The 26,255-nt window shown below is 41.6% G+C and overlaps 1 protein-coding gene across 1 annotated transcript in view; it reads right to left on the bottom strand.

Moving 5' to 3' along the window:
• The window catches only part of Gab2 (GRB2 associated binding protein 2), a 106,303-nt gene that overhangs the window by 44,113 nt on the left and 35,935 nt on the right, over nt 1-26,255 (bottom strand). The window contains exon 2 of the mRNA XM_008844197.3: nt 21,220-21,520. Within this exon, the coding sequence (XP_008842419.2) occupies nt 21,220-21,520 (301 nt within the window). The remainder of the gene's footprint in view (nt 1-21,219; nt 21,521-26,255) is intronic.

Genomic DNA, 26,255 nt, shown 5'->3' with positions numbered 1-26,255 from the left:
CAGAGCCTCTGAGATCTACTGATGTGGGTGGTGTAACTGATAGTCTGAGCTACCAGTCTTCTGCATTCCCTTCTTTCCCATGTTCCCATGGAGGCTGCACTTGGGAGCTGTCCTCATTAGTGCTAGCAGTACCACACAGGCCTGTTTCTTTGAGGCATTTCTGTGAGACATGGAGGTTCTTTAACAGATGTGTTTGGCTGGAGAACTTGCACTGACTTGGCTGAGCCTGTCTTAGCCTGTGTTGCAGGCTGGTCCTCTTTCTTGTCTTCTTGTCTTTATAGGTGTCAGGCCAGCATCCTACCCTCAAGAGGCATACTGCCTCCTCTTGCTCTCCTCTCGCACCCCTCACAGCTGTTTCTTCCAGTTATTTTTTAGTATATCTAAACTGTTATTGTTGTCTGTTTAGCAGGGAACTAAGCTAACATACCACATGGACAAAGCAGTGCTTGATGAACAAATGACTGCTTGTTATCCACCACTGGCCAAGCTTCCCTGGTAGACACTCAGTTGTGTTTATAATGATGTGTACTCTGGTGGGCATGAAACCATTTGTCCTAGAGTCAGAGGAAACTGAAGCTATGGTTTAGATCAATAGCAAAAACTGGCTTAGGGTGAAATCACAAGCAACAAGAATTCTCAGCAATATCTTTAAGTAATGTAGGGAACTGAGATGGCAATAAGTCTTTTCCAAGTCTCTGTCCACATGCTGAAGCATCACTTAATGGTTCAAAGCATGGTTCTGCAGCCAGTCTTTGGGCATGAATTTCAGCTCCTTTATTTGCTAGTTTAATAAACTAGGAAAAATAATTTAACATCTCTGTGCCTCAGTTTCCTTATTTGTAAAATGGAAGGGATAGTAATAAAAGGTTTCTATCTACCTGTCAAAAGAGTTAAGATCTCTTAAGATGCTTATAGCACTGTCTGTAATATAGTAAACTGTACATTACTGGTCATTTTTATTACTAGTAATTGTGCATTTAAAAAGATACTTTCCTAGCATGTGTAAGGCCCTGGGTTTGATCCCAAGACTGCTAAAACATATAAGATATCTTTGTTTCTGAGCACCCCAAATAACAAGTATAAGGAACCTCAAATCAAGAAAGTCAGCAATGTTTATTTGGTAAACATACTAATCACATGCAGCAAAAATGGTTGCGTTTGGGCAAAGAGAGACAGTAGTTATTTGGACCACTGCAGATTTGGAAAATAGCATGGCATTCAAAGAGCTGTTGTAAGCCATGCAGTTGGTGGGCACCTATAGCTGCTTGGGAGGTTGAGGTGGTAGGACTGCTTAAGTCCAGGAGTTTGGAGACCAGCCTGGGCAACAAAGTGAAACCCTATCTCAAAAACAAAGAAACAAACCAACTGGCAGCAGATATCTGTGAGATAGAGGCCAGCCTGATCTACCTAGGGAGGCAGGGAGACCCTGACTTAAAAAAAACAAAAACAACAAAGAATATATCAAAATTGAGGCAGCGAAGTAAACCAACTAACATGTTAAGACTAAACCTACCAATATTGTAGATTAATATGGTTATGACTTAATGACACTGTTGGCTGAGGATAAAGCTAGGAGGTAGAGTCCTTGCCTAGCACATGTAGTACTTTGGCTCTGACTCCCCAGCACAATAAAAACTAAGTTGGCCTTCTATGCTAATGCATATATGTATGTATATATGTAGTGTTTTTTGTTTCTGAGACAGAGTCCTGCTATGTAGCCCAAACTAGCCTCAAATTTGGGATCCACCTGTGTCACCATGTCTAGCTTATATATGAGTATTTTTAAGTTATTATTTTATTTGAGCAAGGTCTCCCTGTAGCCCCAGCTGGCCTGGAACTTGCTATGTAGACCAGGCTATCCTGGATCTCAGAGAGATTTGCCTACCTCTGCCTCCTCAGTGCTGGGTTAAAAGGCATGCACCACTATGCCTGGCAATATATATGAATATCTAACAAATCCAAGTAAGTGTCACCATCAACATCATTTGGTATATATATAAAATAAAATTAAGGTTTTTGGCTTTTTACTGTACTTTCAATATCATTGCTTAAAAATTTAGAAGTTTTTTCTTTTTTTTTTTCGGTCTTTTTGAGACAGGGTCTCCTTGTAGCCCTAGCTGGTCTGTAACTCGCTATATAGATCAGGCTGGCCTTGAATTCATAGAGATCCACCTGCCTCTGCCTCCTGAGTGCTGGGATTAAAGGCATGAGCCACCACTCCTGGCTAGAAGATAGTTTTAAAGCAAAATCATTTATTTTCAAAGTTATAGCCAAACACTGTAACCAACTAATTCAACTGAATTACCTCAATGCATATTTTTTACACACTTATTGGGTCTCTCATAATGATAGAGGCAGGCAGGCAGGTGACAAGCTCTTATCTTGCCCTTAACATCTCCCTCCCCATCTCTAAACTCCATACTCAAGCTTAATCAGACTGTTTCCAGTGCCTTAAGTCTGTGGGAACTTAAACCCCAAAGAGCAAACAAGAACTGGAATTAATTAAAGAAATCTGTATTGACCAGATTTACTCTGAACTGAATTAAAACTTGTATTTCTATTAGTAGCCAGATGGGACTTGATATTGAAGCTAAATTCAGATTTTCTTTGTCTTTTTTGAGACAGGATCTCACTATATAGCCCTGGCTGGCCTAGAACTTACTTTTGTAGACCAGGCTGGCTTTCCTTTGCCTCCAGTGCTGAGATTAAAGGAATGTGGCATCATGCCCAGCCCTCAGAAAAAAAAATTTTTTTTTTTTTTGGTCTTTTTGAGACAGGGTCTCCCTGCAGCCCCAGCTGTCCTGGAACTCACTATGTAGACCAGGCTGGCTTTCCTTTGCCTCCAGTGCTGAGATTAAAGGAATGTGGCATCATGCCCAGCCCTCAGAAAAAAAAATTTTTTTTTGTGTGGTCTTTTTGAGACAGGGCCTCCCTGCAGCCCCGATTGTCTGGGACCTCAGAATTTAGGCTAGGCTGGCCCTGAACCCCCAGAGATCCACCTGCCTCTGCCTCCCAAGTGCTGGGATCAAAGGTGTGTGCCACCATGCCAGCTAGAAATTTTTTTTTAAAGATTAAAATTTTTCACATTTGAGACTAACCTCAATCTCTTCAATTAATAGTAGGTAAATCTTGCTAACAAGGAGGCAGTCACTAAGAAGAGTTCCAAGCCAAGCATGGTGTATACCTATAATCCCAGCACTTAGGGACTAGCTGAGGTAGTTGGATCATGAGTCTGAAGACAGACTGGGGGTACAGGTGTCTTGAACAAACAAGCAAGCAAACAAACAAGCAAAGGAGTTACAACAGAACTTTTGTAGAGAGAACATAAAAAGAGATATTCCATGGCTGAATGAGTAAACAGAACGGAAATCGGGGCATCACTTGAAACTGTGGGCATCAGAGTCCATGAGGAAGAGGAAGCATGTTCAGAGGAAGCAGAAGAAGATTTTCTTCAGAAACTCAGGTAGACAGACCACTGGAAACCCAGACATCTAGTGGGCTGTGAGGCTCTAGCCACTGGGCAGACTCTGATCTATGGGAAGAACTAAATAAAAACAGGACAGGATCTGTTTCTGGGTGAGATTTGCAGACTACAAAAAGAGTAGCAGGGCAAAGGCTAAAAAACAGGAAAATGAAGCAAAATCCTAGGGCTGATCCTAGCTACAACAGAGAACCAGAGCCAGAACTGAGCTAATGGGACAACAGATCCAGAGCACTGATATCATGCTGGAATACTGGGTGTGAGGAGTTCTAAGACCTGGGGGCAGGACTGCAGAAGCAGGGATGGGGACCAGGTAATCTTGATACTAGCAACACCCTTCACTCACTGTTTCTAGATGCTTTTTTATTTTACTGATGGTTAAAACACAGACTCCTCTTTTCTATCCTTGTACTTTTAGAAATGGCTATATGGAGCTGCCAATGTTTTTTTTTGTTTTGTTTTGTTTTCTTTTAAAGCCACGGTCTCCCTGTAGCACTGGTTGGCCTGGAACTCCCTATGTCGACCAGGCTGACTTTGAACTCACAGAGATCTACCTGCCTCTGCGTCCAGAGTACTGGGATTAAAGGCATATACATCTGGCTTACTACCAACAAAATGTCAAATAAGGAAAAAGTATCATCTACCAGGACTGTCATTCTGCACATACAGAGGAACATGATATACACATATATAACAGATGCTTTGAACAAAATGAAGTTCTACGATCTGATCATATTTAGTTTTATAAAAACAGATTATATTTTCTCTTTCATACTTGTCCTTTTGTTGTTGACTGATGAAAATTTTCATAGCTCAGTACTCATCTAAAGGTCCCTGTTTTGAAATATCTGCCACAGGCCAATATTTTCACACTGTGTTTCAGCCTTTACAAGCATGGGAGAAGAGCATTTGGGTTCTGCTCAGCTTGTAATCATCTGATGCTCTCCCCCTGCAACAACATTCAAAGTGACTCCTGTATTCCCTTCTTTCAGATATTATGTTCCACGTATGATTTGGTTAAAAAGCAGTGCTTCAGCTAGGCATAGTGATGCACAGCTTTAATCCCAGCACTCCAGAGGCAGAGGCTGGGAGATCTCTGTGAGTTCCAGGCCAACTTGGTCTACATAGTGAGTTCCAGGCCAACCGGAGCTACATAGTAAGACCCTGTCTCAACAAAACAAAACAAAACAAAAAAAAAAAACAAAAAATGTTTAAATGGTTTGAAAATCACTCCTAATTTATTGTTGAAGAACATGAGATTCACATATTGAATTAGTAACAAAGCCAAAATTCAAAATTGGGACTTCGACTCCCAATTTAGATCCTGGAGAATGGAGGTGACCGTATCTACTGGATTTGCAGTATTCAGAATCCCAGTACAGCTGTATACAACTGGGTGTTTCATCATACTCAAGCGCTTCAGAGATCCAAGTTGACCCCTTAATACAAACCACTTACCATTAGATACTAAGATCTAACTCTACCTCTAGTCCAAAATTAGAGTTATTAGACTGGGCTTTGGACTCTACTCTGGGGCAATTCAACAATCATTATGGCCTTCCTTTACTAGGGATAATTAGAAGTCCTCTATGAACAGCAACAATAAAGGAGGGGTGGGGGCAGGGAATCTGAAGAGACAGTTGGGAGCCATCCAAAACTGCTGGGGCTGAGGATTTGGGACCAGACGCTCTCCTCTCTCACAGTCTGTGATTTGGCAGGTAACTCTAGACTTAATCTATGCTGTCTGGCTGGGGAGGTGAGGGGGAGTGTCTGGTAAAAAGGCAGAGCAGGAAGAAGGATCAAGGTTTAGAATGGAGAAAGGAGTCATGTTTCTCCATCCTTTTCCTCCTCCAGAGTCTGGACTTCCTGAAGGTCAGGCCTGGGGCCTGTTCCAGGACAATGCAGAAGGTCCTAGGAAGATTTATGGAGTTTGTGTTCAACTCAAGAACTTGATACCTGCTCTTGGAACAATTAGATCCAGTGGTAAATAAAAAACAAATAAGCAAAAAACTTAGGAAGGTTTGCTATTTCAGGACTTTTTAGAATAACTTTTTTTTTAAGGCATGAGGATTTCAGATCTGGCTGGAAACTGGTCTGGATGTTTATTTTCCTCATTGTCTCAGCAGAAAAAATGAGTAAGTGATTCAGACAGCAGCCTCCACCCCTCTGCTGGGGCCTAGGTCAGTCTCCACCCTGCTCTTTGCTTTGCTCCTCAAGAGCTGGGTCTCAGCCTAGGGAGATGCTGCCTGTCCCCTCCCACACTGGCTCTCAGCTTCATGGAAGGGTCCCAAGAGGAGCTGGGAGTCTGAGCTCAGAAAAACAACTGAAAAGGTTGGGGAGGGGGTGGAGGAAAGGGCCTCTGGGGGATGAGAAGAGGAGGGTGAGGCCAGAGAAACACTTCCCTCCCCATCCTACTCCACTCCCAACTCTCCCACTCACTTCAGCATGAGGGAAAGAACCAAGGTCATCAGAAGGTAACTTTGTGGTTTATACCTCTACTGCTGCCCTCCCAGCTATCAGAAGTCCAGCAGGAACAGGGGCTCCAGAAAAGAAGGCGCTATGTGAAGCCCCTTTAGTCACACTCTTCCACAGGGTGCTGAGGATTTTCCCAAAGGCATTCCTATGAGTGTGGTCTGACCCCAGATGGAATGCAGGACTTAATAAGATTCTGCTGGGGAGTTAGTTGGGAAATGCAAGGATCACTAGAAGTTTAAATATTTATAAAACATTTAAGATGGGAGGCAGCCTTACCAACTTTTTAGTAGAGATAAAGAGCAATTGGAACTCTGGAAATTTCATTCCATAAATTAGGCAGACTATTGCCACAAAATTCCTGCCAAGGAGTTCAAGGAAAAGGGAAAGACTAATTCAGAGGAGAGGATATGGAGGAGGCTCTGGCCTTATTTCAAAATCTTTACCAGTTGCAAAATAAGGTGAGGTAAACTCCCTGAGCTCAAATTCACAGTGGCTTGATGGCTACTCTAAAATTGACCACATTAGCCTACTAATTTAGCTCTCAGAGGCCACTGTTAATGGATAAAGGCTCTACACTTGCAAAATCACCATCTCTCAGTGATTTATAAATGTCCTGCTGCTATCCCTTCTGGCTGCCTATTTTGTGACTTAGAAGCAGCCATGGCAAACCTGTCTGAGAAGAGTTTAGAACAATGAGGAGGACACATTGCCCTAGGATGTAGGAAATGCCCTGGAGTCTAGTCCCAGCACCTTTGCTTTCAGGCTGGCCACTCAGTGGCCCTAATGCTCCCTGTCCCTCCTCCTGCAATAGGAATAGTGCCAGCTGTCCCTGCTTATTCCATGCTGTGTCAAATGAGACTGCAGAAGGGTTTGCAGACTGAAAAGCTCTCTAACATGGTAGATATTTATATCACATTCTGTTCATCTTGTTCTACAGATATAAAAACCGTCTTTATCGCCGTCGGCTACTGTTAACTGTGTACCTACACATTCTCCTGGTGTTACAGGTGTGATCTGGCATAACCTTCCCAACAAACCTATGAGGAAGGAGCATCATCTCCATTTTCCAGATGATAAAACCTTAAACTGTACTTATTCAATATCAAACAGCAAATAAATAGTAGCCCTGGGGTTCCAGCACAGCTGGTCTGCCAGATTCCATGTGATAACTGCTGTGTAGGCCCTGGGATAGCAACTGAAAAAGTGAAAGAGGGAGCGTATAAAAGGAAAGCAGTCCTCAGCTTTCAGGATTCAAAGGGTGAAGGCTTTCCTAACACAGGCTGACTCCTTAGCACATGAATAATTCATCAAAGCTTTCTGCTGAGAGCTGGTTCTCTTTGTGTGCAGTACATCTGGTCAGGGACAGCTGTCCCAGCCACAAATGAGGACCTGAACTCACCTACTGATAAACACAGCTCAGAGTAGTTCTGTTTCCTTATGTCATGTTTTGAAGGCTTAGATTTCTAGAGGAAGGTAAGGTTTACTTTTGTTTGTTAACACCCATAAAACAAAAGCAAGTTCCACATACATGATATGAAATCTTCATACTCTTTTTTTTTCTAGAGCATTAACCTGGATTTCCTTTTGGAAGGAGACCTCTACCAGAAGGCTGGTGTTTCCTCCAACCTATGTCATATTCAGACTCAGTTTACTACTGGTCTGGCTTGATACTTCAGGTTTTATCCTAGACAGTTTTGGCTAGAATGTGTGAGGAACTGGAGAGTAGCAGCAGAAGTAAGAATCTGGGAGTGGCAAGAAAGGAAAAAAAAAAGGCAGACCCCATCTATTCTAGAAACTCTTCCAGCTGAAAATGAGAAACAGGAGTGTTCAAGGATCCATCATAATCCTTAAGGGAAAGCTGGGGGAGAGGGGTGCCTGTGTGGAGAAGGAGCCCTATGCGGAAGAATCCCTATAGGACTGAACAGCAGGCAGGGAACACCCAGACATGGAGAACAGTATGCACAGTCCTGGGGGAGCATGCTGATTACTCAGGGGCCTGTGGTCTTGATGCACCCATGGAAAAGCAGAGGCACTGGGTAAGAACACAGCTTTTTTCTACAGAAGGAGACTGAGACCTGGGCTCAGGTGACATTTGCTCACATAATTCCAGAGTTGTTGTCTGAACCAGGCATCTTCACCCCAGTCTACTGACACACCAGTAGAAACAGGTGCCTGGACTGAAGCTTTATATGTCAGTACATAAGAAATATCCAACCCATAGAATGGAGCAACCTGAGGTGGTAAGGAGGGACACAGGAGCCAGCTCTGGGACCCCATGTGGAGGAGTCAGTACTTGCAGTCTCTTTCAGTGTCCACAAGGAGCAAAAATCTCTGTGTTTGGTTCTGGCAGATGCTCCTATCCCAGGAGTTCAGGGACAAAGATAGAGAATATCATTTACCATGTGGAGTCAATCTTGGATGTGCCGTTTTCTAGTTGTGTGACCTTGGGCTGAAATTATTGCTACCTAGAAGGATGGATTACTGTGAAATTTTAGAGGGAAATTATTTCACAGTCTCTACTTTCACAGAGTAGACACTTGGCACATGGAAGCTATTTGTTTCTTTTTGTGGCTGCTGAAGGTTAGGCTGAGGTGGTTCAGGGTACTCTGAACATGAGGCAGGTACTGATGCTAGGACACAGGCCTCAGCAGGAGAGTAGAGCTGCATGAAGGAAGAGTTTCTGGGGCTGAAGCTAGTTGGGTAGCTCACCTTCACTGAATCCAGGTTAGGAGTGGGTAGACAAAGAGGGTCTTCAGGTTCTGGAGATTTGAAAGTGCTACACAGGAGGAAAAAGGACTTAGTATCCATATCCATTTGAAAATGGAGCTAGGTGTTGTGATGCACATCTGTAATCCTGCCACTTGGGGGTTTGAGTCAGAACTGAATTCAGGACCAGTCTGGGCTACAAAGCTAGAGGGAGGGAGTGAGGGAGTGAGTGAGGGAGGGAGGAGTAAAATAGAGAGAGGGAGAAAGATAGGCAAGGAGTAAGGGAAGGAGTGAGCAAAAGTAGGGAGTCAAATTAACTTCCTGCTTTACCTCAGACCCTAGCTCTCACCTAAGGAAACACTATCTGGGTTTTATAGATATAATCTACCTTTGAGAAAGTTACTAAAAGTTGATGAGATGGTTTAGCAAGTGAAAGTGCTTGTGAAAGTCATGTGACCTAAGTCACAGCTCCAGACCCCCTCCCCTCCATAAAGGTATAAGAAAAGATCTGATTCCAGCTGGGCACGGTGGCACAGGCCTTTAAGCAGGAGGATCTCTATGAGATAGAGGCCAGCCTGGCCTACAGGGAGACTCTGTCTCAAAAGGACCCCTAAACAAACAAACAAACAAAGTGATTCCACAAAGTTGTCTCAGACCTCCACATATATGCTATGGAATGCTCGGTAATAATACATTTAAAAAGAAAAAAAAGCAACTTAATTAAAACATAACCCACTATATAACTGTATCTTGTAGCATAGCAGATTCTCCCATGAGAAGGAAGAGAAACCTATTGTTTTCCTCAGAAAAATCTTATAAAGAACCCTAAACCTTTATCATAGACAACTAAGACCTTGCTCTAGTAATTAAACCAGTAGACATCTAATAAAATAATCCTTTTTAAAAAAGAAGCTAGGGGCTAGAGAGATGGCTCAGTGATTAAGAGCACTGGCTGTTCTTGCAGAGGACCCAGGTTCAATTCCCAGCACCGACATGGTGGCTAACAACTGTCCATAACTTCAGTTCCAGGGGAATTCAACACCCTCTTCTGACCTCCATAAGCATTGCACAATAGGGGTACACTTACACGCAGACAGTATACTCAAACACATAAAACAATAACAATAAATAAATAAACTATTTAAAAAAGAAGTTAAAGGCAGGTGTGGCAGTAAATGCCTGCAATCCCAGTACCTGGAGAGTAAGGCACAAGGATCATGAGTTCAAGACTAGCCTGGGCTACAAAGTGAAAACCACCACCACCATCATCATCATTATCAAAAACTGGGCATGGTAGCACATGCCTATAAATCCTAACTCTTGGGGGACTGAGGTAGGAAAACTGACACCTGGATGCTAGCCTGGGCTACAGTGAGTTCAAGGCTAGCTTAGGCCAGATAGTGAGACTTTGTTTGAAACAACAACAAAAAACCCTCAAGGTTTAAGGGGATATATCTTTTATTTTACTTATTTTTCTTTTCTATTCTTTTTTTGAGACAAGAGTCTTGCTATGCATCCTATTAGGCCTTGAATTTTCTACATAGCTCAATCTGGCCTCTAACAGTCTTCCTGCCTCTGCCTCTCAAGTGCTAGGGTTACAGTCTTGCACCATCATGTCCGGTATTAAGCAGATATATCACTTAACAAACAAAGCTTAAAAAAAAAAAAAGACAAAGCTGTTGACAAAATAGTCTTAATCTGTCACCCTGTAAACATTTACCATTCTTGTTCTTTACTCACTGACCAAATTAGGACAGTTAACAGTTTCATCTCTTTTTCTTTTTTTTAGTCCAACCTTAAAAGTTCCTATAGTTTCTAATAGTCTCAACACTATTCAAAAGTCCAAAGTCTTACTCAAGGTAATTCCTTAACTATACGACCCTCTGAAAGCAAATTACATACATCTAACCTACCATGGCACAGAATATACATTTCCATTTCAAAAGGAATGGGGACATACTGAGGAAATACAGGACCCAGGACCAAAGCAAGACCAGCAGGGAAACACAAAGTCCTTTAGTTCCATGTCTAGTGTCAGAGACTTCAGTTCCAAAGGAATTAGATGGCTCAGCCCCTCCAGCTTTGCTCCTACAACACACATCTCTCTTGAACTGGTACTACTCCTGGTATACAGCTCTCCTTGGCAGATGTCTCATGGCTCTGGCATCTCCAACATCTTGGGATTGCAACTGCGAACCAGGCTTGACCTTCACAGCTTCATGCAATGGCCACTCGGGGCCTTCTTCACACAGAAACTCCCCTGCTACATGCTTCCTGACCTCAGTGGCTCTCATTACTGTGAGGATGTCACAGTTCACTTGCTGCTCAATCATTAGGTCCTGAGTTCAATCCCAGTACCCATATCAGGTGGCCCACAAATGGCTATAATTCCAGCTCCAAGAAATCTGAAGCCCTCTTCTGAACTCTACAGGCACCCATACAGATACATGCACACATACATAAATAAAACAAATATTTAAAAAGAAATGACAGTGTGGAGAATGCCTGTGGCAGCCCCTGAACCATCTGGGAGGTGCCTTGCATGTTAAATGCCAGGCGTGGTGGCACATGCCTTTAGTCCCAGCACTTGGGAGGCAGAGGCAGGTGGATCTCTGAGTTCAAGGCTAGTCTGGTCTACATAGTGAGTTCCAGGACAGCTGGGGCTATAGGGAAATTGTCTCAAAAAGACCAAAAAAAAAAAAAAAAAAAAAAAAGGGTGCATGTTAAGAGTAACACCACTTTGGTACCTACAGGACAGAAGGGAAGAGGCAAAACACATTTCCCTGGTGCTAGTATGGATTGTGAGTCAGGAGTCCCTCACACATCCTGGCAACCTGTTGGCCTTCCCACCTGTGTTGAGAGGCCAGTTTCATCTCTTTATCATTCTTTTATATTTGGAGTCTTTAAATCTTGCTCCTTATAGTTATTTATAAAATAAATAACATTTTATTATGAATTATAGTCACCCCACAGTGCTGTTGAAAATCAGAATTTATTATTTCCATCTGAGTGTGTTTTGGAACCCCCCACCCTTTCCTAGCCTCTAGTAACCGCTATTCTTCAGAAACAGTATATCTTCTTGTGTGTGTCTGTGTGCTTGTGTGGAGGTCATAGGACAAACTCAAATGTCCTTCCTCAGGTACCTTCTACCTTATGTTTGAAACTGGGACTGTTGCTGGCCTGGAACTCTGCCAAGTACAACAGGCTACCTGGCCAGAAAGGTCCAGGGATCTGCCTGTCTTTGTCTCCCATCTCAACCACTGCTGGGATAACAGGTATGCTTTACCACACCTGGCTTTTTTATGGGGTTCTGGGAATCTAAACACAGGTCCTCACATTTGCAAAGCAAGCACTTTACCAACTGAGCTATCTCCCCAGGCCAAAAATCAATAAAAATTTCATATATCAACAACAAACCAATAATAAACTCACTAAGAAATCCTACAAGTGATTTCACTTACAACCACCAAAAATCTACAAAACAACGTCAAAGACTCCAAGAATAAATTTAGTCAAAAGAGTAAGATATCTTCAATGAAAATTTAAAGAGCACTGATGAAAGAAACTGAAGAGGACACACACAAAAATACAAGGACTCCCATGTTCATGGCTTAAAAGAATGAATAGTTAAAAATGTCAATACCATCTGAAGCAATTTATAGATCTAATGAAACCCCTATCAAAATACCAATGACATTCTTTAAAGAGCTAGGAAAAAAAATCTTAAAATTCATAAGAAGAACAAAGACCCCAATGGTTGAAGCTATTCTGAACAGAAAGGACAAAGCTGGAGGTATCAGAACCCAATTTTAAGCCACATCACAGAGTCATGGTAACTAAAACAGCATGATACTGGCATAAATATAAACACATAGACAAATGGAATAGCCTAGAGGTCCCAGAAATGAGCCCATATGTTCATCCACCAAATTCTCAACAAAGGCACCAACAACCTATTAGAGAGAGGACAGCCTTGTTGGGAAGCAACGCTGGGAAAACTGGATGGTCACAGACAAAAGATTGCGACTTAGCTCTTCATATGTGATCACAGTAAACTAAAAAAGCTTCTGAACAGTTAAGGGAATTGTGAACAGAATGAAGAGACAACCTGAATAAGAGAAAACAGAACTGGGGAGATGGCTCAGTTGGTAAAGTGCTTGCTGTACAAGCATGAAGACCTGAGTTCAGATCCATAGCATGTATTTAAAAGCTGGGTGCATGGTACATGCCTATAATCCCAGCACTGGAGGGTCAGAGAGAAGCAGATCCTTGAAGTTAATTAGCTAATTGGTGAGCTCCAGGTTCAGTGAAAGATGTTGTCTCAAGAACTAAGGTGGAGAGTATCAAGGAAGATATCTGATGTCAATGTCTAGCCTCCATATGCACATGTGTGCGCCTGAACACACCCTCCCTACAGAATAAGAGAAAATACTTTTCAATTCTTCATGACAAAAGATTAATATTCATTGAAAAGAATTTTGAGCATTTTAAAATTGTAGTGTTTTATTGTTGAGTTATAAGTTTTCTTTTAAAAATATTTATTTTATTTTATGTATATGAGTGTATTGCCTGCATGTGTGTAAGTGTACCCAGGTTGTGCAATGCCCATGGAGGTCAGAAGAGGGTGTTGGATCCCCTGGAACTAGAGTTAAGGACAGTTGTTAGCTGCCATGTGGGTGCTTGGAACTGAACTCAGATCCTCTGTGAGAGCAGCCAGTGCTCTTAACTGCTGAGCCATCTCTCCAGTCCCCAAGAATTCTTGATACATTCTGAATTCTAGGTCTGAACAGATGTAAAATTTGAAAATATTTTTTCCCATTCTGTGGGAAGAACTTTTTAGAATTAAAGGTTTTTCTGCCTTAAACCAGATTATTTACTGAATTATCATCCATAAGTTAAAAGAAAGGCACTTTTCAGGTGATTCCAGGTTTGGGAATTAATGATTCAGCTCAATGTTTTTCATATTTTAATGTGCAAACAAGTCACCTGGAGATCTTGATACAATGCACATTTGAGGGAAACAAAAATTCACCACTGGACACTACAGTAAGGTGACAGGCTGGACTGGCTTGAGAGGCCTGCACCAGTTACTCTCTGCAGTTGTAGCTCCCACCAGCCCCTCTGAGTCATGTAAGTCTCTATTTGGGATCAAAGCAGATGTCTGGACCTGTATCACACTTCCAGGCCAGGAGGACATAGTGAACCAGAGGGAGCTGCTGGTGCAATGTGTTTCCTAGGGATGCGGTGATTATAGTGGGAGCTACACTGATATGTCTGCTGGAAGTTGTAAAACATGGCTGCAGTCATGCTCTGTGATGTTTATTCTCTGAAGTACAGTGATACCATGGCTAGAACCAGTGTCAAACAGTTGTCTACTGGACCCTCCATTGCCCAAAAGTGTTTTTAGGAAACAGAGAACTTCATTCCTTGTTTAGAGGATTAGGTTTCAATTTGGGGGAGAAAGAGTCTGGTCCATTTGTGAGCAAAATACTTTGCTGCTTATTAAAGCAGGAAGGACAAGTTGAATGATTTATTTGACTTTGCACATATGTTTTCAGATATAATGGCAGACATCCACAGTTCACTTCTCTCCAATTACTGCTTTCTACTGTCGAGATATGGAATAACTTATAAACACTGAGGTATTTGTTTGGGTGTGTGTGTGTGTGTGTAATTGTTGTTTCAAGACAAGGTTTTACTATTTAGCTCAGGCTGGTGTTGAACTTGCAATTCTCCTGTCTCACTTTCCCACATACTGGGATTATGGGCACATAACACCAAGCCCAGCTTTAAGCCTCATCTGAACAGCAACCAACTCCACCTGATCATTGTCAAGACCAGACCTATTCTGTTACTTCATGGTATATAAACAGTGGTTTTTCAGGTTGTGCATGGTCCTAGATACTCAATTTTATAAGTAGCTTTTGACTCCATTTTGAGGGAGAAGGATCACTGCAATGCCCAGGTAGACCCAGAAACTGCACCACCTGTCAGATACCCCCATCCAGCACAGACTGATAAATGACTTATTCCTAGGGATATAAAGGGAACCACCTTGTAAGTTTATTGGGGATAATAGAAATTGTGGTGGCACATAAGTGTATTAAAAGACTATCAGGAAAACATGCCCAAGAGCTTATTAGATGTGCCAGATTGGGGAAAGGATGTAACTCTCTTACTCGGACGCAATAAAGTGATAGACACCTAACACTGTGATGGCATAGCCCCACACCAACCTATTACCTGATACCTTGTGTAAGCATCAAGGGCTGAGGACTACCTGAATCAGCTCAGTCCCCTGCTATTGACATGGCCTACGTGACTCCCTGCCTGTCTACCTGTTCACCCTTCAGGATCTGAACCTGACACAATTTCATGCTCTGGACCTCTTTGTTCTTTTTACCCCCACAGCTGAGTTCTACAGCTTCACTCTCAAACTGATTCCCAGCACAGGTCTGGTTCATTGTTTCATCTCTACAGACTCTTTCATTTCTGAAGCCTTTGCCTCTTGTATTCATTCAGTAATCAACATAGATGTATAGAGATACAGTTACTATAGGTGCTGTATGATCAGAGCTAATATCAATAATGAAGACTGGAATAAAGAACTTGCATTTGCCTCAGCCAAGCTACCAATGAAAGAAAATCTTACGATAAATTATTGTCATTGAAATCACTAAGCTTTGTGAATAACATTAGCCACCACCTTCAAAATTTGTGCCAACTATAGCATGTCCACATGAAGTTGTAAGAACAAGGCTATGTGAAGAGGGGACAAAATGCAGATCTTTTTTCTTAATCTTTTAGTGGATTCTTTTTTGCTGTTTTTCACATTTATTTAGTGTGTGTGTATATGTATTTTTATGTGTGCCATAGTGTGGGTATGGAAGTCAGAGGACAACTTGCAGGAGTTGGTTCATTCTTTCTACCATGTGGGTTTTGGGGATCAAACTCAGGTCATCAGGCTTGGTGGCAAGCACTTTTACCCATTGAATTGTCTTGTCAGTCCAGATCTTTTTTTTACAAAGACTGTTTTTGGTTGTTCAGGAAGGTCAAGGGTCTCTTTATGGTGACATAACAATTTAACTGGTGAGATAGTCCAAGCACGACCATATGAGAGCCACCCAAGAACTTTCCCAGTGGAGAGCAACACAGAGCCACCAAAATGCAAAGAGGGAAGCTCAAAAGATTACCGTGGACCATGGCATATCAAAGCCAGAATTAGGACAGGTGAAAAATAGGGAACATGCAACTATGCCAAAAAGAAGTTTGGCTCCAAGAAATCGTCATACCGTAACATACCACTGCTGCTTCCAATGAAAACCTCAAGAGCTGCTTTTTCAAAATAGACACTTCTCTAGCATGCAGAGAGGTTAAGTATATTTTGTTGACTTATGGCAGTCAAGAATATAGTTACTTATTCTTTTCTTTGTGTGTGTGTGTGTGTGTGTGTGTGCATGCGCATGTGAGAGAGAGGTATGGGAGTGTGTATGTGTGATGTGTGAGAGTGGGTGTGTGAGATGGTTGAGTGTGTAGAGGTCACAGGACAATTTTTAGGAGTTATCTTTACCTTTCTGCTTTGTGTTTGAGGCAGGTCTCTTGTTTTTCTCTCTTCTGTGAGCTTCTGGGTGATTCTCCTATCTTTGAGTCCCATTGTCCATAGAAGTGCTGGGATTACAGATGCTCACTACTACACTCAGCTTTTTACATGGGTTCCTGGGATTGAACTCACATCCTCAGGCTTATGGGTAAGTGCCTTTACCCACTGAGCCTTGTTCCTGGCCCTCTTAGTGATTTTTTGAGACAGGTGTCATCTGTCGTCAAGATTGGCCTCAAATTCATGTTAATTCACCTGCCTTAGCCTCTTGAGTATTGAGATTATGGGCATGAGCCACCATACTTGACTAGGGCTGTTTATTCTTTGTTATTTGTGTATTTGTGTGTGTGTGTGTGTGTGTGTGTGTGTGTGTGTGTGTGTGTAGGTGTGTGTGCACATGTGTGTATATATGTGGGGGAATTCAGATTTTGATGTTGGGTGTCTTCCTTAGTCCCTCTCTACCTTCTTTTTATGAGACGGTCTCTCACTGAACTTGGAGCTCACTGATTTAGCTAGGCTGGTTGGCCAGTAAAGTTTAGAAATCTGCCTGTCTCTGCTTCCCCAGCACTGGGATTACAGACACACACCATTGAACCTAGTTTTTTATGTGGGTGCAGTGAACTCAGGTCCTCATACTTGCACGGCAATACTTTATTGATTGAGCTATCTCTCCATACCTTTGGGTTGTTAATTCTATGAGCAGCTTCCAGTCATCTGAACAAAGACGTCAAAGTGAGTGTGTAGAGGTCACTAATTATGCACTGTACTGTAACTATCCAGTCATATTTCTAACAAATGGCTTTTGTTTAATTCCTTCAAATTATAAATTAACAATAGTGAAATCCTCAGTATTATTTTCGTTTTTCTCTGAGAGGACCTGGCACAATAAGTATTTAGTATGAGTAACCACTGTCTTTTTTTCTTTTTTAATTTATATTTTATGTGTAAGAGTGTTGTGCTTGTATGTATGTACGGGCACCTGTGTCATGCAATGCCTGTGGAGCACAGAAGAAAGTGTCGGATCCCCTGGAACTGGCATTAGAGACGGTTGTTAGCTGCCATGTGGGTGCTGGGAATTGAACTTAGGTCCTCTGCAAGAGCAGCCTGTGCTCTTAACCACTGAGCCATCTCTCTAGCCTGAGCAGTCACTGTTTTTGACAACCACACATGTTTTGGCTTTCACTGCTAACAGGTGCTTGATATTTAGTATATTTAGACATTTAAATTATTTGTTAGCATTTCAAACTAACATGGTAACAGTTTGGAACCATAAAATAAACTAGTAAAATGTTTATGGCTAGTCAGCTCAGTGATGTAAGCATGTCCTCATATCTTCTTGAATGTTACAGTACATTTTTTTTTTTTGGGTCTTTTTGAGCAGGGTCTCCCTGTAGCCCCAGCTGTCCTGGAAGTCACTATGTAGACCAGGCTGGCCTTGAACTCACAGAGATCCGCCTGCCTCTGCCTCCCGAGTGCTGGGATTAAAGGTGTGCGCCACCATGCCCGGCTTACAGTACATTTTATTTATTAGTTATGGCTTGAATTATCACATATTTATCATTTCTATGTATCATTTACTTAAAGGATAAAGTTACCACTTTGGGGTCTTTTTCTACTTGCTTTCACATGATGAATCAGAACCTCTGAATCATTTCCGGATCTGTGCAAATTACACCTAATTTTTTGGAGAAAATGATAATTAAGGGCTGGGGATGTAGCTCAGTGGTAGAGTGCTTGTCTAGAATCATAAGGCCCTGTGTTTAAACTCAGCACCACCAAATAACAATAATAAAAATAAATAATAATAGTTACTGTTTTCATCTTCCCCTTCAAAGTTTTTTTTAAAGATCTCATTAATATTAATATCTGGGACAGTATAGATATTACTCAGGCTATCCAATTCATCAGGAAGTGATCTTAATTGACTTATACTTTTGTAAATAAACTTCTTTTTAAAAAAGTGCTATCTTTAAAGATATTTTATTAATGTATGTGTGTGTGATAAGTACACCCAGGCCACAGCACATGTGTGGAGGTCAGAGGACAACTTTCAGGAACTGGTTTTCTCTTTCTACTAGAGGTCTCAGGAATTGAACTCAGGCTTGTGCAAGTACTTTACCTGTTGAGCCATCTTGTTAGCCCAATGAACTCTTTCAACAATAAATGTATTTTGTCCTATTTTCTTGAATGATAAGTCATAGAAAGATTAAAGCTGATTTAAGTCAGTCTACTAACAGGATATAACTTTTAAATTTCAATAGTGAGGCAACTACACCTTTTAATACTAAAAATAAACTACATGCATGAAGATGCTCGTTGCATTCTATTAAGAGACTTTACTACAGATGTTACATTGATTCATAAAACTTCTATAATTTAAAGAAATCAAAGAAATAACTTACAAACATGACCTACTAATAATGCTAAAATTAGAAGGATGAGTTTAGGAGAAAAGATATTTATATATTATTGAAATACACCTCAAAGTATTCTCCACAGGTCTTTAGTTAAAAGCCTGGCAGACTGTACTTCAAGTGATCAAGGTTAACATGACCAAGAATTAGTACCATGTGGAAAGCACATCCTGTTTGTGGACAACTTCAAGCCAGGTGTGGAGGGGCGCCTTTAGTCCCAGCACTCAGGAGGCAGAGGCAGGTGGATCTCTGTGAGTTCAAGGCCAGCCTGGTCTACATAATGAGTTCCAGGTCAGCTGGGGCTACAGGGAGACCCTATCTCAACCCTCCCCCAAAATAAACAACCAACACCTCCCCCCAACAACAACAACAAAAAGATAAATGTGAAACGGACAACTTCAACTATACCAAAAGCAAATAACAAAAACGACAGTTGAGTGTGGTGGCCCAGGCCTTTAATCCCAGCACTCAGGAGGCAGAAACAGGTAGATCTCTGTGAGATCCAGGGTAGCTGGGGCTACAGGGAGATCCTGTCTCAAACAAAACAAAACAAAACACAACAAAAAACCAAAAAAATGTTTTACAAAATACCTGACAAGATTTTGCCTTTGACAATGTCCAGTAGAGGTGAGTATTGATAGTCCAAACTCTACCCTGACTTTTAAGGATTAGACTAGTGGATCTCAGACTTTTTTTATACTTTCAAAGAGTAAAATTTTTTTGCAGATGGGATTTGATTCCCGGCACCCATGTGGCAGCTAACCATAACTCCAGTTCCATAGGATATGACACCCTCTTCTAACTTCTGTGGGCAATGCATGACATGGGTGACATATACATACAGGCAATACACTCATACACATAAAAATAATATTCAATAATGGGGCTGGAGAGATGGTTCAGCAGTTAAGAGCACTGGCAGCTCTAGTAGAGGACCTTGGTTCAATTCTCAGAACCCACATTATGGTTAAAAGCCATCTATAACTCAATTCCAAGGGATCCAACACCTTCTGACCTCCGCAGGCATTGCACAACATGGGTGCACCTACCAACATGCAAGCAATACGCTCATGAACATAAAATTAAAAAATTAATTTTTTTGCAGAAAAAGGAATATGAAACCAAGATTGTATCTGGCCTTTAATACTTAAAACATTTATAGGAGCCGGGCATGGTGGCACACGCCTTTAATCCCAGCACTCAGGAGGCAGAGGCAGGTGGACCTCTGTGAGTTCAAGGCCAGCCTGGTCTACATAGTGAGTTCCAGGACAGCTGGAGCTACAGGGAGACCCTGTCTCAAAAAGACCCTCCCCCCCAAAAAATTTATAGGAAATGGTTACTGCATCTAAATCCTTGTTATTTAGAAGAAAGGTTTTAAAAAGAGACTACTGCTGGTCAAGGGGTATAGATCAGTGATAGAGAGCTTACCTTGCATGCCCAAGGCTCTAGGTTCAAGCTCCAATGCTATAAAAATAAACACACAAAAACTCCTAAGACAGTACTGCCTAGGTCTATTACTCAGTGGCTCTAAGTTAATTAATGTGGCATGGGTCCTCAGCCCTGATGTTTCAAAAGGCTGAAGTACTAGGGGTTAGAGAGGGAGCTCAGTGGGTAAAGTATTTGCTGTGCAAGCATGAGAACCTGAGTTTGGATCCTCAACACCTATGTAAAAAAAGGTGGGTACAGTCATGCAAGTCTGTAACCCCAGCTCTGGGGGAACAGAGCTAAGCAGATCCCAATGGTTCACTGACCAGTCAGTCTAGCTGAAACAGTGAGCTCTAGGTTTAGTGAGAGACCCTATCTCAAAAAACAAGGTGAAAAGTAATAGAGGAGGACACTTGATATTGACCTGTGGCCATAACATGTACATGTGTGGAATGTATACCCCCACACAACATTCACATGCACACATACACACAAGTTGAGATACTTTTTATTTTAAACAAAGATTATCAAAACTCAAACAAAAAGTCAGTATTTCATCCTTTCACCTGTCCCAAAGTAAATATAAAGGAACATAAGAGTATATATTAGTAACTATGAAGGTTGCAAAAAACAAAAACAAAAACAAAAAAAAACCCAAACCAAACCAAACCAAAAAAACCAACCAACCAAGCAAGCCAACAATCTGAAAAATAGTCTGTAATAGATGGGCTAGGACAGTCAGAAATGAACCAGAGGTAGGATCAAGGAGAAATCCCTACGGCATGGCTGACAGGTGACAAGGCATAGGGTGCTAAATTGCTAAGGGAGGGGCAGAAAGGTTAAGAGTTGAGAAATGGTAGGAGTGCCAGGGTACTTGAAGAAGTGTCATAAAGTATCATTAGCATCATTGTGATCCCAACCTTTGATTTCCCATTTGCTATTATCAGAACCAGGAGGTACCTCTATACCATATCTAAATCAGGAAACTCTGTCACAGTCTACCCCTTTGCTTTGCCTATCCTGCCAAAAAAGAAATCTTAACTGGAGCCTACTCTCCTGGCTGAAGCAATCTGAGGGTCTCAGCAGAGCCCTCTGGGAAAGGGCTATGCTTGCTCTCGTACCTGTGCTCTCCTCAGCCTGATTGAAGCCACAGATCTGGCAGATGCTTTGGACCCACTTATTCATGTCTTCCTCTGTTTCAGCCACCAGGTAAAAAGTGCGCTCATTGGTCTTGATATCAAACACAAAACTATCCTGCAGCTCCTTCTTGTTGAAGGTCAGGCCTGCATCCACCTGCTCACAGAAGTTCAAGTTGATGATTCGCAAGGGCTTCTTGGAGTGATCATTCTTGTAGTATTCCAGAACGTCTGGGTCGCCACTCATCCGGCCACTCCGCAGGATAAACCAGCGTTTCTTCCAGGCCTAAATCACCAGGGAAGCATCAAGGAAAAGGAGAAAATGTCATTAGTCATTTTAAAGCTTTTAACAGGTCCTTACATGAGGATGGGTGTGGCAGGAGGGCAGGGCCTAGAGTGCTTGGCATCAAGATTAGTATTAGAGGGGTCCATGAGATGGCTCAGTGGATAAAGGTACTTGCCACCTAGACTGGTGACTTGAGTTCAATCCCTGGGACCTGCACGGTGGAAGGAGAATATGGACTTTCATAAATTGTCCTCTGACCTTCACATCACACTGTGGCTCATGTGTCCTTCCCCAATAAAAATATAAAGATGTAGGTACTGGAGAGATGGCTCAGCGGTTTAAGAACACTGGTTGTTCTTGCAGAAGACCCAGGTTCAAATCCCAGCACCCACATGGCAGCTAAGAACTGTCCGTAACTCCAGTCCCAGGAGATCTGACAGCCTCTTCTATCCTCCAAGGGCATTGCACGACATGGGTGCACTTACCTACATGCAGGCAATACATGCATACACATAAAAAAAAAAAAATAGATGTAGCCAGGCATGGGGGCACACAGCTTTAGTCCCAGCACTAGGGAGGCCGAGGCAGGTGGATCTCTGTGAGAGCGAGTTTCAGGCCAGCTGAGGCTACAGGGAGACACTGTCTCAAAAAAAAAAAAAAAAAAAAAAAAAAAAAAAAAAAAAAAAAACCAAAAAAAAAAAAAAAAAAAAAAAAAACAACAAATAAATAAAAAACCCAAACAAAAATATATGTAAATATGTAATTAAATAATTAAAATTTGCATATAAAAGAAGCCAGTGGCAGAGGAAGAATGGAAACTTTTGACCACTGACTACATATATCAAAACAGAGCATGCCCTGACTGCTCTTAATGAGGGAGAAGAGGACTGCTATGAAATTTACTTATAAAGGAGCAGAACTCTTATGGCCTGAGGGCCTGGGGCCTATCTCAGCTTTAGCCCACTCTCATTCTCAGGAGTGCCTTTCTCTGCCTCAATAAACTGTCTATATTTCTATCATGATCCTTTTGGTTCTAGTACACAAGAACCTGGAAATCTCAGCAGGTGCCCCCTGAACTCATACCTAAAACAAAACACAGGGACTGCTGGACCATGCAGGCACTTACAGCCTACATCCCCTTTTCAGATTCCTCAGCTTCAAAAGTGGAGGATGGTTTTAGAATGAATGTTGGTGCTACATTTCACCAGGCAAATAGGGTCTTAGTGCTACAGAAGGCCTTCCTACAGAAGGCCATCAGGCAGTTGGATGAAGACACTTTAGAGCAAGGACTCCTTTTGGACTAAATACAGTACTTAAGACAAGGAAGAACTTGCAAAGACTTGCAAAGGTAGGAACTCCCTAAGGCATTGTTAGTAAAAGTTGTACAGATATAGCAGAAAAGTAAGTTTCCTAACTGCCAACTATATGATTCTTACCAAATCCTTGTAAAAATCCTGAGTATCTAACTTTAGAACTTTTTTTTAAAAAGTCTTGTTCACAAGTCGGGTGTGGTAGTGCATACCTTTGATTCTAGCACTTAGGAGGCTGAGGCAGGCGGTTCTCTGTGAGATTGAGGCACATACTGGGTTCTAGGTCAACTGTGGCTACAGGGAGACCCTGTCTCAAAAAGACAAAAGTCATGTTCACTAATATATGTAACCCTAGGACTTATAACAGTTCCTTGCTCATATTAAACATTCAATATATATTACTGAATGAAAAAAAATGTCTTACACTATAGAATTTAAAGCTTCGGGCTGGAGATATTGCTCAGCGGGTTAAGAGCACTAGTTACTCTTCCAGAGGACTGAAGTTCAATTTCCACCACCCACATGGCAGCTAACAACCAACCTTAATTCCAGTTCCAGGAGATCTGAAGCCACTTTCTGGCCTCTGCAGGCTTTGCATGACACAGGTGCATTTACATAATGAGGTGATATACTCATATACATAAAACCAAATACATTTTTAAAAATAAGAAAAAATTTTTTAAAAATTTGAAAACTTGGCTACATATGTCCTTATGCTGCCTTCTACATTTTATCTCTTTAATAAGACCATGTGATCTCTGAGCAGACATGATAGATAGTCTAAACTTTACTATAAACTCACTGCATGATTTTCTTTCTTTCCTGTGTGTGTGGGGGGAGGGGGCCAGGGTTGGTTCTTGTAGCCCTAACTGCCTTGGAACTCACAGAGATCTGCCTGCCTGTGCCTCCTAAGTGCTGGGATTAAAGGTGTGTGCTACCAAGCCTCCAGGGTTTGTTACATGATATTTAACAAAGTTACTTCTTTGGATCTTTCTTTAACCATATAATGAGAGAATCACAACCATTACCATCACCACCTGCCCTGTTTAAGAAAGGGTTTTTTAATGCAAAGGAACTCAGAACACTTTCTATATAATCCAAAGCAAATGCTGAGAATTTATTATCACAATTTATCCAACTTCCTATGAGCAATATTAATTTTACCAGCACATCATGGTTCCTTCTGTAACCAACTCTCTCTTGTCCCCTCATTATAATAATCTTCTTGGTTCTTTCTCTACTTTTTCTATTTACTTGGCAAAATTAGCCTCCAGCGAAGTCTAATGCTCCACCTACTTTACTTGTTCCTGTCAGTGACACAAGGTGGGAGAAAGCATTGCAGACTGCTCTCACTGGACCTTCATGTAGGTCCCTTACACTGCCCAACAACCCTATTACATTTACTGAGTCCCCAACTTTCTTGTGCTCTTGGTAACAATTGCTGATCTCTCTTTAAATCTTTATTCCAATCTTATTTCGTGAGAAAATACAATCAAAAGGGAGTTGATACCTCATTTACCAACCCACCTGCCTACCACAGCCATGTTCTCTGGTATCAGAGAGCACAGGCAGTTCTAATAATCTTCAGCTGCCTTTTTCCACGTGCACACACCTCTCACCTACCTGGAACATCACTTCAACAACAACCTCCTCTCCAGAGTTGCTGCTTCATTCTTCCCTGCTAGGATTATTCCTACCATCTCAGACAGAGGTAAAAGATGCGTTGATTCCATTCTTCTTTCACTATGGCTCACTTTTCTATTCCTCTTCTCAGATAAACTTCCAGCAGTTTCTACAGTGCTACTCCTCTTTATTTGTCCTTCTGTTTGAAAACACTTTCATCAGGTGGTTCCCTCACTGCCCCTCTGAAATGCTGCAGCAAAGGTCTTGAAGACTTCAGGGTTGTTAATCAAAACTTGAGCCTTACTGTGATCTCTCAGAACAGTCTATAATTCTGCCCTCACTGACACTTTCTTCACATGGCTTCAACATCTACTCTTCATTCTCCTACCTCCTTGGTATCTCCTTTTTAAACTCCAGTGCTGGTGGTTGTTCTCTCTAGTCTCTAAGCACTGGAATGTTCCAATGCTTAGTTCTTATGTTCTTCTATACCCACCCTTGGTTGTTTTATTCAGTTTCACAGCTTTAAAAGTCATCTAACTGCTACAATTCCTAAATTTTGATCTCCAGCCTAGATCCATCTGCTGAACCAGAGTCCTACATCCAACACTCTATAAATAAGCATTTCAAAACTAGTATCTTTAAAATTAAGCTTCCAGCAAGGCATGGTGGCTCACACTTGTAATCTCAGCACTTGGTGAGACAGGAGGACAGTTGCCAGTTTGAGGCCAGCCTAGGCTACACAGTGAATTCCAGGCCTGTCTGGGCTAGAGATTGAGACTCTGTCTCAACACTCATACTCCCCCAAAATCTGAGCTTCTAATAACTCTCAGATCCATTCTTTCTGCAATATTTCTTATCTCAATTATGGCAACAGTAATCTGGTGTCAAGGTCAACTCTTCATATTCTACAGTCAATCTATTAGCAAATTCAGTCAATTGAAAGAGTTCAAAACACATTCACAAGTTGATCACTTCACCCTACCTCCACTGTGGTTTGTGAATCGCATCAGTTTGTGTGTGTATGTGTGTGTGTGCGCACGCGCACACGCATTTATCCAAATGTCACTTTGTTGGAGAGGCTGTTCCTGATCCTACAACACTCACATTCTCTATTCCCTTTCCTTGTTTCACGGATTTCATTAATTCTCACACCATCTAAACTACTGCACATCTGGTGATTGAATCACATCTGGTATTTCCTTCATTCTCACTGTCATCTTCTCCTTCCCACCATGCTCCAGGCTCAGTGTTTGGAATAGTGTGTGGCACATATATGGTGATATTAATATATGCATTAATTAATCATTTTCCTATATAAAGTTTGTACAGCATTTAACTGGTCAAGAGGGGATACACCTGGGGTCTAATAAGTCTTAGATCAAAATGAAAACTGAGATGTCAACACACTCAGCAAGGTTGAGGAAAATAAAAATAAAAAGCGTTTAATTACAGTCACCTAAAATCTTGTCTAGGGAACTGTTTGTGAAACTCTGCTTACATAGATGCACACTGAAAGTACATATATAGACACCTAGTGTGTAAACACCACAGTGTATTAAAAAAAATCTTGGGGTTAAGAGTACTTGTTCTTCTAGAGGACCTAGGTTCAACTCTCAGCACTCATGTTGGCTCTGTCATCCTCCTCTGGCCTTTGAGGGCACTACTCACACGACAGTAAACATATTGGCAATCAAAACACTTATACAAACAAAAATAAATATATCACTAAAAAAATAGTGTTAACTCTTCAGTTGATGTTTGAGATGAAATATCCCCTTCGGTATCTGTCTCTTTAGAAAGGG

Source organism: Nannospalax galili, unplaced genomic scaffold, assembly GCF_000622305.1.
Source record: "Nannospalax galili isolate Female #2095 unplaced genomic scaffold, S.galili_v1.0 scaffold278, whole genome shotgun sequence".
Lineage (NCBI taxonomy): Eukaryota > Metazoa > Chordata > Mammalia > Rodentia > Spalacidae > Nannospalax > Nannospalax galili.
The sequence above is the reverse complement of the archived record's forward strand: the minus strand, read 5'-3'. Positions and strand labels throughout refer to the sequence as shown.